Here is an 11214-nt window from a genome sequence, read left to right on the forward strand (position 1 = left end):
GTAATTAATAGCCTGTAGAATTTAGTCTGAGCTTTATGGCTGGAAACAATTTATTTGCTTGTAAAAGTAACCTTTTTTGAAGAGATTGCAGAGTATCCCTTACCTGTACCTTATCATAAACCTCTCTTTATTTAAACAAACCCTCTCTTGTAGTTAAAAACAATACCTTTTTTCCTCACTCACAGTATTTATAATGATTGATCTGGTTTTGGAGAATTGTGTCTGTTGCTGTATTTGAGTTGATGCTGCAGATACGTGAGCAGCAGGCTGAGCAGCCCTTGGAGTAAAGCACGTGCCATGGCCTGATCCGTGCTCCTGCTGCTGCGGGAGAGCCTCGTTTCCTGCTCCGCCTGCTGCCGCCTGCGCTGCGCACGCAGCTTCTCCCTTGTGTGCAGGGCAGCACTTATAACCAAATTAATTGGGTTTTCATCTTGGGCAGCTAAATATAGCTTCCATCAAATCCTGAAGGTATTTTTAACAGTCTGAAGAGTGCAATATACATTTTCAAGTGTAGGTTTTGGTGGCAGCTCTAGTAACATTGCTTATGGAAACTGAGGAAGTGATTAAAACATAAGGATCTTACTTGTGGTACCAAAGGTGTAACTACAGAGAATCATAGAGAAATAGCAGTTGTATCCTGATCATTTTCCTTTATCATAAAACCAAGTTTCAACAGAGAAGTGAATTATGGAAAGTAACTAATATATCATTATATCATTATCTCAGCCATAAAATATAGCTAAGGCAAACATGCACATAGAAATGCAAATAGAAGATAGGTGTTCTCAAAATCAGCTTTTGAAACTAAGTGATGTAGGAGTTCATACATCTCAGAATTTGTTATTTTTAGGTTGGATTTGGGAGCTTCTCAGTGGAAAATAAAGATTTAATCTTTGTTCTGATGTTTTCTCTTTAGATCTTGTGCTTTGGGCTTATTTGGAGGGCTTTTTTTTTTTTCCTGAGAAGGGGATTAAGTGATGTTGAAGGTTTTTCTCCTCAGTTTCAGGCAGTTATAAACACTACTGTCAAACAAATTTGTCCTTTCAGTTCATGCTGTCCTGTCCCTCAGCACCAAACACTTTCTGCATTTTAACCTCTTTTCTTAATGTCCTTGGAATATCATTGCCACTAGGAGCTCATCTCCCTTTAAGAGAATTAATCATTCCTAATCACTTGAACAACCTGAATTAAAAATGTTTTCAGGTGTAATAAATACTGTAATTAATAAATATCACCCTCCCTAAAGGCTGTCCATGTACCTATAGATACAAAAATTAAAAGTGTTTCTTTCCTAAGTGTTTAAACTCTTGAGCAAGGAGTTTTCTGGAAGAAGTAAAATTTGTCAGTATTTAGAGTCAGGACAGGAATATGTTTGTCTCTGTTGTCTTTTCCTGACCAGCTGAGATCCTGATGCTGGACAGTCACATGATTACGTGCCCAGAGAAACAAATTTTAGCACAGTTCTGTACACTTCCCCTCACCTCTGGGATTGCAAATAGTCACTTACTGGTGGTGATTCTGAGCATTACTGGGGGGAAAAAATCTTCCACCCCAGCTGGTTTTCCTCCATCCTTCCCATATGTCAAGTGTACACCCTTCTGGAATGAGGGCATTTAAAAATACAGATGATGTGCTGTTGTGGAGTCAAAACATAGTCCCAGCCTGCCTGGAAAAGCAGGAAGACTGAAATGTAATACACAGGCTAGAGCTGGGGCAAAATGTGCCTTGATTTCTCATCTGGCTGCTGACTCCCAGAGTGCAGGAATAAACATCTCCCCCAGAATAATGCCTTTTGGGCAAAGCATAATCAGCTACACTCATTGCAGGCTTCCAGTAATCAAGTCTCTACCTGGCTGCTCCTGCCATCAACTTTGCTGTGATTAATGTGGTACATGCCCAAGTGTGTGGCTCACACAGATGAGGCACCATAAATCAGCACTGAAGACAGCAAGCATTAGCCTCCCCAAAAGGAATTATCCAGGAAGTCTGGCAAAAGATGGGAAGAAAACTTTAATCACTTTTGCTTGTTTAAACAATAATTGCATAATACTAGAAAGTAATTCTTTCCTTTTCTGATGTTTAAAGTCAGAAAAATATTTGTTAAAATAGGTTTTTAATTTCAGGCAGCTGTAAGTTAGGAGAAGCTTTCTTGTTACCAGAATAGCAATTGTGCCTGTACAGAAGGTTGTTAGCAAGGAAGTTTACAAGTGCTAAAAAATAGGTAGAATCTTTTTTGTTAAATAATTTATAATTAAACCTTATCAGCTGATGCATTGATGCATATTTTAACTGTAATTCCCCAAAGTTTGAATTGCATGTTGTTGTCTTGAGATAACTTCTGATATGCAAGTTTCTTTGTTTTGTTTCAGTGTCTGGGCCCCATGTAGTTTAGAAGAAGATAAGAAATAGATTGACCTAAAAAAAAAAAAATACAAACTGCACAAAGTGTAGGCAGTTGGTGATGGTGTCTTTCTCTGGAGAAATGAAGCTGTTTCAATAATGAAATTAAAAGATTGAAGTGGCCCAGACTGGCCCAATAATTAGAAGAGAGGGAATTCTGATTGAAAGCCGTTTGTAAAATAGCATAATGAATTAGGTGGCTGGGATAAAGTAGGCTAATAATGAATGCATTATAGCAAGTGGAGTGACTCTGCAACCTACTTTCAGCCTTTGCTGTGTGTGCAGTTTTCCTTTTAACATCCTAACATTTATTTTTCTTTTTTTTCACTAAGGCCACAAAGACTTCAGGTTTGAGACCAATGGAACAAAAAGATACTAAAGCAGTACAAGAATTAATCAATACTTACTTGAAACAGTTTAATCTCGCTCCTGTGATGGATGAAGAAGAGGTGGCTCACTGGTTCCTGCCTCGGGATCATATTATTGACACTTATGTGGTAGAGGTAAAATATGCACTAACATATATTAATGTGAGTGTCCCTCAGTAGTTCAGAGCACTCTGCACTCAGAGTGCCAGACAGTAGTTCAGATCAGCATCAAGTTTTTGAAATGCTGCCAATATGAAATATGTGTGTTATAGGTAGAATTTGATACCATGAGTACAAGTTTTGTTCTTTGTATTACATTCTCTTAATAAGAAAATGTTTGCCTGTGATAAACTCAGTGCTCCTATAATAGAATATCTTAAAGAAGAATTCTGAAGTATCAAAACATCACTATCTTGACAAGAGCCCTACATATTTTAAGATCAACTTTTCCACCTGCATTTCTTGATTCTTTTTTACAGAGGTATGACATGATACTAAGCAGTGGTCTTCAAACCTCCTTTTCTAGAAAAAAGGAAAAATGATGCCATGACTGAGATAAGGATTTGGTTTGGATTGGCTGTCATTCTCCCAGGTGTACACGTTTCTGCCAAACACCATTACAAAATTCTGTTTTAAAAAAACTAATTTTAGAGGCACCTACCTGCTGGGGGAATTATGTTTTTTTGATGGTTTGCTTTCTTTTACACACTGGTAAAGTGTGGTTTTTTCCAGTAAAAGAACATGTATACGTATGTGTATGAATTAGTATATATATATATATATATATATATATATATACATACATACACATCTACCACCCCCACCCTCCAGAGAGTTGGTCATAATGCTTCTCTCAAAATAAGGAGTGCAGGAATAGGAGTGCATTTGAATTGCAAATGTCCCAGACATGTTTGGATTAGGTTCACTAAAGTTAGTGGAAATATACACCCTTCTCTTTGAGTCCATACAAAATCAGTTCTAGACAACATATTTAGACAGTGTATTACTTTGCTTAAAGTGATAATGTTATTTTAAAATGATCAGGACTAACATCCCTAAGCATTCTCCTCAGAAAAGCCCTAGGTTGTGAAGCTCAGTGTTCCCACACTGTAAACTGAATTTGTGCAGGAGCCTCAGCTGAATTAGGGAACCTAGACTTGCTGGAGATGAGTGGTCCTGCTCATCACTTTTTATTGTCCAGACTTAGCTTTCTGCTTTGTAGTGAGTCTAGTGCTCACTGGACTTTTCCATGGTCTAATTTAGAGTCCCACCTTCTTTCTCCACTCCCTCTTCTCCCTGCCCTCTGCCCAGCTCCCTGAGTTGGTTTTTGGCTTGCTTTGTGAGTTGAAGCCTACAGGAGAGCTCACAAGCACCAGGATTAGCATGAATGTGGCATTAACTAAACAGCATAGTCTTCACTTGTTTTATGCTGTTTTTGGACTAGTTTTTTACTATACAAAATGTAGATTTGTTAGTGCTTAAAATCTTTTTAAGACCAGTGTGACCTGGAGAAGCTCCTGTCAGACTTTTAAGTTGTCTTTGTAATGTGCAGATCTAAGACCTTAAAATACTCTGTATAATTTATGAATTAATATTTTTGTCATCCTTACTGAATTTAGTGAGTGACTCAATAACTTTTCTGTTCCTTGTAGTTAGTATTACTCTACTACAGAATCTGTACCTGCTCTAAGACAAAAGCTTTTTTGCATGTGGTATGTTCAACTGTTTTACATTTTACTGTAGAAGTACTATTAATTTAAGGAGCCATCTGAGGTCCTTCATTAAACTCTAATTAGTGGTTACTAGTCATTCAAAAGTAAAGCAAACAAGCAAGAAGAAGTATTTGTGTGTCTCCTTTACCTTATTTTCTTGGAGATACTCTGGGGAGTTTTTATTAATATCTTTTGTATACCAGCACAGTATATTTTTTCTCTGTTTTTAGAAAGACGAGAAAAATATTCTTTGATGTGAATGTCATCAGGTTTTTAAAATATCCATAATATTTTAAGAATATTTCATTAAAAATTAGTTCAGTCAGAAAAAAACTTGGATACTTTCAGTGGAAGTGTGCTTTTTTAGCTTTGCCCATAGAAAACTACTGCTTTGACAATTGTTTGTCAGAATGTTAGTGGTGTAATAGACTAGAAAAATCTAAATGTTTGTTTCCTCGTAGCTAAGAGTAGCTGCTATGCCATAGTACTTACAGTACACAAACCTTGCTGCATTTATTGCTTTCTGTAGAACTGTCACATCAGCCTAATCAGTAACTGATTACTTATTAATGGACTTTTTTGTTTTGGTTTTTTATAGGGTTCAAATGGTATTTTAACAGATTTCCTCAGTTTCTACACATTACCTTCAACAGTGATGCATCATCCTGTTCATAAAAGCCTCAAAGCTGCCTATTCCTTTTACAATATTCATACAGAGACTCCCCTGTTGGACTTAATGAATGATGCACTCATTATAGCTAAATTGGTAAGTTGTAGGTTGGTTTTTTCTGCTTCATTCACAAAAGTACTCCTAGGAATACTGGCAAGGTAAGAACTGGAGTAATGTATCCATGCTAGTGCATTTACAGCACAGAGTGCAGTTGATGAGACATATACAATATATATATCAAAATATAAAGCAGTGTGCTTGTTTTTCCTTTTACTCTGAGTGATGCTGGGGAATGACAAATTAATAAAGTATTTTCATTAGCTTGAACTGTGGATACACCCAAGAGCACACTGATGACAATAGTCACCAAGTATCAGAGGAATGAAAAGTATCACTAAAATAATTTCCCTTGGTGATGAATTAATAAGCACTATCAAAAACATTTTGCTTTTTTAGATTATTTTTTGTTCCTAAAAATTTTAGAAATTTATTTATGTGAGATTTATCATGTTACCAATGCTCCATGTAAAGCTCTGTAGATGATGTCATAGTGTAGCTTTTAAGCATACCCTTAGGTATGGAGTTATACTGATAGATGTTTGATTGAATGGAAGGGAAAAGACTATAAATGAAGTTCTTAAACAGAAGAATTTTGAGAGTTTAGTACTGTCAAATGAAAAGCTGTCTGTCAGCTCTTAGTGACTGTGGTTTCATGGAAGTGCAGTGCATGCCAGCACTCTGAATTTGCACAGACCTGTTTGCCCTGGGTGCTTCAAAGCACTGAACAAGCTTCCTGTGGTCCGTAGCACCCACTCTGCCACCATTCCCAGCAGGCTGCAGGCACAGGAATGTTCTCTGCTCCTCCTTCCTGCCCTGCTGGTGCTGTTAGAGCCTCCTGGGGAGTGCCTGGCAGGCCATGCTCTGAGCTGCCTGCACCTGCCACAGAGGTTCCTGTGCTGGTTCTGGATGAAGCCAGTGATGGTCTGCAGAGGCTGTATCTGTTCAGACTTCAGGCTGCATCAAAGCAGCCACAGAATCTTCAGCCTGTCTGTCCCAGCCATGTTCATGGAGTACTGCAGCTGAGCTGCCATCTGTGATGGGAACTGCTTGCTGAGGCTTATTAACCTAGAAGCAGTTCAGTAACTGTTTGTCAGGGAAAACCCCTGGATAGTTATTGGAAATATGGTTATTCAGGCTCCAGAATGATCCAAAAGGAAGTTCAGAGACAGACTTTGAGAAGGCAGTATAATTTTCAGAAGTGGCTAAAAATACTGGTAATTATTCTTAAAAGTCAAGGTTGGAAAAGTGTTAGTCTGGGTTAGAAGTGTGGCACAGGGAGCTGTGTGTCTGGCCATTCTCTAGGCTGTGTGTCTGGCTGTTCTCTGTGCTGTGTGTCTGGCCATTCTCTGGGCTGTGTGTCTGGCCATTCTCTAGGCTGTGTGTCTGGCCGTTCTCTGTGCTGTGTGTCTGGCTGTTCTCTAGGCTGTGTGACTGGCCATTCTCTAGGCTGTGTGTCTGGCTGTTCTCTAGGCTGTGTGTCTGGCCATTCTTTAGGCTGTGTGTCTGGCCATTCTCTAGGCTGTGTGTCTGGCCATTCTCTGGGCTGTGTGTCTGGCCATTCTCTGTGCTGTGTGTCTGGCCATTCTCTGTGCTGTGTGTCTGGCTGTTCTCTGTGCTGTGTGTCTGGCCATTCTCTGGGCTGTGTGTCTGGCCATTCTCTGTGCTGTGTGTCTGGCTGTTCTCTGGGCTGTGTGTCTGGCCATTCTCTGGGCTGTGTGTCTGGCCATTCTCTGTGCTGTGTGTCTGGCTGTTCTCTAGGCTGTGTGTCTGGCCGTTCTCTGTGCTGTGTGTCTGGCCGTTCTCTGTGCTGTGTGTCTGGCCATTCTCTAGGCTGTGTGTCTGGCCATTCTCTGTGCTGTGTGTCTGGCCATTCTCTAGGCTGTGTGTCTGGCCATTCTCTAGGCTGTGTGTCTGGCCGTTCTCTGGGCTGTGTGTCTGGCCATTCTCTGTGCTGTGTGTCTGGCCATTCTCTAGGCTGTGTGTCTGGCCGTTCTCTGTGCTGTGTGTCTGGCCGTTCTCTAGGCTGTGTGTCTGGCCGTTCTCTGTGCTGTGTGTCTGGCTGTTCTCTGGGCTGTGTGTCTGGCTGTTCTCTAGGCTGTGTGTCTGGCCATTCTCTGTGCTGTGTGTCTGGCCATTCTCTAGGCTGTGTGTCTGGCCATTCTCTGGGCTGTGTGTCTGGCCGTTCTCTGTGCTGTGTGTCTGGCCATTCTCTAGGCTGTGTGTCTGGCCATTCTCTAGGCTGTGTGTCTGGCTGTTCTCTGTGCTGTGTGTCTGGCCATTCTCTAGGCTGTGTGTCTGGCCATTCTCTAGGCTGTGTGTCTGGCCGTTCTCTGTGCTGTGTGTCTGGCCGTTCTCTGTGCTGTGTGTCTGGCCGTTCTCTGGGCTGTGTGTCTGGCCATTCTCTGGGCTGTGTGTCTGGCCATTCTCTAGGCTGTGTGTCTGGCCGTTCTCTGTGCTGTGTGTCTGGCCGTTCTCGGGGCTGTGTGTCTGGCCGTTCTCTGTGCTGTGTGTCTGGCCGTTCTCTGTGCTGTGTGTCTGGCCATTCTCTAGGCTGTGTGTCTGGCTGTTCTCTAGGCTGTGTGTCTGGCCATTCTCTGGGCTGTGTGTCTGGCCATTCTCTAGGCTGTGTGTCTGGCCATTCTCTGTGCTGTGTGTCTGGCTGTTCTCTGGGCTGTGTGTCTGGCCATTCTCTAGGCTGTGTGTCTGGCCATTCTCTGTGCTGTGTGTCTGGCCATTCTCTAGGCTGTGTGTCTGGCCGTTCTCTGTGCTGTGTGTCTGGCCGTTCTCTGGGCTGTGTGTCTGGCCATTCTCTGGGCTGTGTGTCTGGCCATTCTCTGTGCTGTGTGTCTGGCCATTCTCTGTGCTGTGTGTCTGGCCGTTCTCTAGGCTGTGTGTCTGGCCGTTCTCTAGGCTGTGTGTCTGGCTGTTCTCTAGGCTGTGTGTCTGGCCATTCTCTGTGCTGTGTGTCTGGCCGTTCTCTGTGCTGTGTGTCTGGCCGTTCTCTGGGCTGTGTGTCTGGCCGTTCTCTAGGCTGTGTGTCTGGCCATTCTCTGGGCTGTGTGTCTGGCCATTCTCTAGGCTGTGTGTCTGGCTGTTCTCTGGGCTCTGTGTCTGGCCGTTCTCTAGGCCATGGTGGGACAGGTGAGGGTGCAGTTCCATGGTCTGACCCCAAGGCTTTGCACCTTCCCCTGCATACATTTCTCTCTCAATGACACATGCAGCTCTTTCCTTTTGAGCAGATCATCCTATATCCCTTGCAATACTGGGATTTAGACGCCTGTGGATTTCTTAAGTACCTGCTGTGCCTGTAATGCATCATTAGATGCCTAATTATAGTTGTAGATCTGGCAGTTGAGTTTTCCATGAGGAGAGCTAAGGCAACAGAGATGATAATGCATCCTGTTCACAGGAATTGTTGACAAACACAGTGAGTCTGGCTGGGATGGAGTTAACTTTGTTCCTTGCAGCCATATGGTGCTGCACTTTGTCACTGAAGCAGGGTTGATCACACACCAGTGTTTTGGTTGTTGCTGAGCAGTGCTTGCACAGCCTCAAGGCTTTCTCTGTCCCCTGCAGTGAGAAGGCTGAGGGTGGACAAGAAGTTGGGAGGGGACATGGACACACCTATCACAGGACAGGTGACCCCAGCTGACCAAAGAGATGTTCCACTCTGCTCCACAATCAAGGCTGAAGGAAAGGAGGAGGAAGGGAGGATGCTTCCAGCATTAGCATTTATGTTCCCTAACAATCATTATGCATGCTGAGATCTTGCTTCCCAGGAAGTGCTTTGACATCTGTCTGGCAGTGGGAAGTAGTGAATGTATTCTGCTTTTTGCTTCCCTTGTGCCTTCAGCTTTTGCCTTCTCTGTTAAACTGTCATTATTTCAATTCACAAGACATCTTACCTTCCTTCTATTTTCTCCCCATCCTGTGGGAGAGCAGTAAAGCAAAGGCTGTGTGGGTGTTTGGCCCTTGTCTGGGGACAGTCTCCACCACAGTCTCCTTTCTGTACTTTAACTCCAGCAAGTTCAGCAAATTGCTTTAAGGGTTTGCATGCCAGCTAATGTTCATTTTTATCTTCATATCACACTATATAAATTTTTTTTAGAATTAGTTTGGCAGTTACCAAACTGACCTGACAAAACACCTGACCTTCAAAGTAAAACCCGAAATTTGGAATTATTAACTTAGATTCTATGCATTCTGCATGGAGAGTGAGTGAGATTTTGCTTCAGGATAACCCCTCTAAACACTGCATATTTTATTGTGGAAACTGACACAGAGTTTCTAGATCTAGAACATAGACAAGAAATTCTCTTCTGAGTCAGATTAAGTGATCTGTCAGAGCTGTGGGGAAAGTACCTTGAAACAGAAACCTTTTCATCACTCTCAGAAGATCCTAACCTGAAACTAATCTGCTGATATTTAGATACTGAATGAAAACTACATCTGTAGAGTTTTGTTGGAGTGTTTAATTGCACACCTTAATGTGCTTGTATCTAGAGTGTGTCTCTATTGTCGCCCACATCCCTTCCTGCCTTCTGAGACAGGCAGCCTTCGTGCTGTTACTGTTACTTACTTACTTGGAATATTTCAAAATTTACTTTCAATACCAAATGTCAAATACTGTCACCTCATTTGTCTTATTTCTGTTTTTCACAGCACATTTAACTTAGCATGGTGTCATCTGCACACAATGATCTTTGTGTAAAGTAGCAGGATGCTTTACTAAACTCACTGTCTGTGCTTTGTAACTTTCTTTTAAATAGTCCTGAGGAAGAGCTTAACTGCTCTTTTTCTTCAAACCCTCTTTTTCCTAATATGGGATGCTCATTTAAAAGAAAAAAAAATCTTTTTTTTTTTTTTTTTTACTGAGTAAAGAATGTTCCCTACCCCATCTGATTGTGCTTAAGTAATTGAGCATTTTTGTTTTGTACCTTTTGTCTTAAAAGTGTATCATGTCCTGCTGGTACCTTTGTGCTGTTAAGACTCCAGGAGCTTAGGTCAGAGTCCCTTGTAGTAAATTGCAAATAAATGGATTTTATATCCTCACCCCTGAGCAAATTCAGCTCTCCATATGTGATGATTATTGCTGCAATGGCATACCAGCCCTGGGCTTCAAGTTGCTTGCTAAGAGTTCCCAGTGAGGAGAAAGGATTTGAGTATGTGTTGATGGAGGAAAAACTCTTGAGACTGATTTGGCTGCATGCCTCTTCTGAGACAAAAAATGTCTTTTAGTGGTGAATTTGGGAGGTTTATGAAAAGAGGAGTTGGCAGAGGGTGCACAAGTAAGGGAGGGAGAAACACATGAAAGATTTGAGTTCTAAAGAGAATGGCATTTCAGAAAAGGACTAAATCACAAAGGTATGTTTATCATTAACAGAATGATCAATTGCTGAAAAACACAGTAACTGTATTTATGCAGCTGCAACTGGAATAGGCCATATGTGTCAAAACACTGTATGTGACTGTAAAAAATGCATGTCTCTAAGGGTAAAATAATGGAAAATGTTTTAGGGACTCTTTAGACATTGGGCCCTGAAAATGGCTTTAAAATTTATACCCTTTTGGAGCTAATCGTCAAGCACAGATGTGCATTATACTTTAGTTTTTATTGAGAAATGTCTTCATGTGTGTACCTAATTAAAAGGCAAGATTTATTCCATTGTATTTTTTCCTTTTAATTAGCCTAAGTCTCTTGGATACCGTATGCCACTCTGTAAAGTGTCGTTTGTGTGTAATTTGAAAATTTCAGAAGTAAAATTTTAAAAATGTTTTGCTGTTGCCAGAAAGGATTTGATGTGTTCAATGCATTAGACTTAATGGAAAACAAAACATTCCTGGAAAAGCTCAAGTTTGGGATTGGAGATGGAAATTTGCAGTATTACTTGTACAACTGGAGATGTCCAGGCATGGAATCTGAAAAGGTAAGGGAGAAAAATGAGTTCCTGAATTCCATTAGATGAAATGGTACATTAATTTACACTGGCCAACAATGGTCAGA

At 41.4% G+C, this 11214-nt stretch overlaps 1 protein-coding gene across 1 annotated transcript in view; it reads left to right on the forward strand.

Annotated features, from left to right (window-relative positions):
* NMT2 (N-myristoyltransferase 2) overlaps window positions 1-11214 on the forward strand; it is a 36969-nt gene that overhangs the window by 20884 nt on the left and 4871 nt on the right. The window contains exons 9-11 of the mRNA XM_058032959.1: window positions 2733-2903; window positions 5079-5246; window positions 11000-11137. Coding sequence (XP_057888942.1) covers window positions 2733-2903; window positions 5079-5246; window positions 11000-11137 — 477 coding nt within the window. The remainder of the gene's footprint in view (window positions 1-2732; window positions 2904-5078; window positions 5247-10999; window positions 11138-11214) is intronic.

This window comes from Melospiza georgiana, chromosome 1 (assembly GCF_028018845.1).
Source record: "Melospiza georgiana isolate bMelGeo1 chromosome 1, bMelGeo1.pri, whole genome shotgun sequence".
In the NCBI taxonomy this organism is placed as follows: domain Eukaryota; kingdom Metazoa; phylum Chordata; class Aves; order Passeriformes; family Passerellidae; genus Melospiza; species Melospiza georgiana.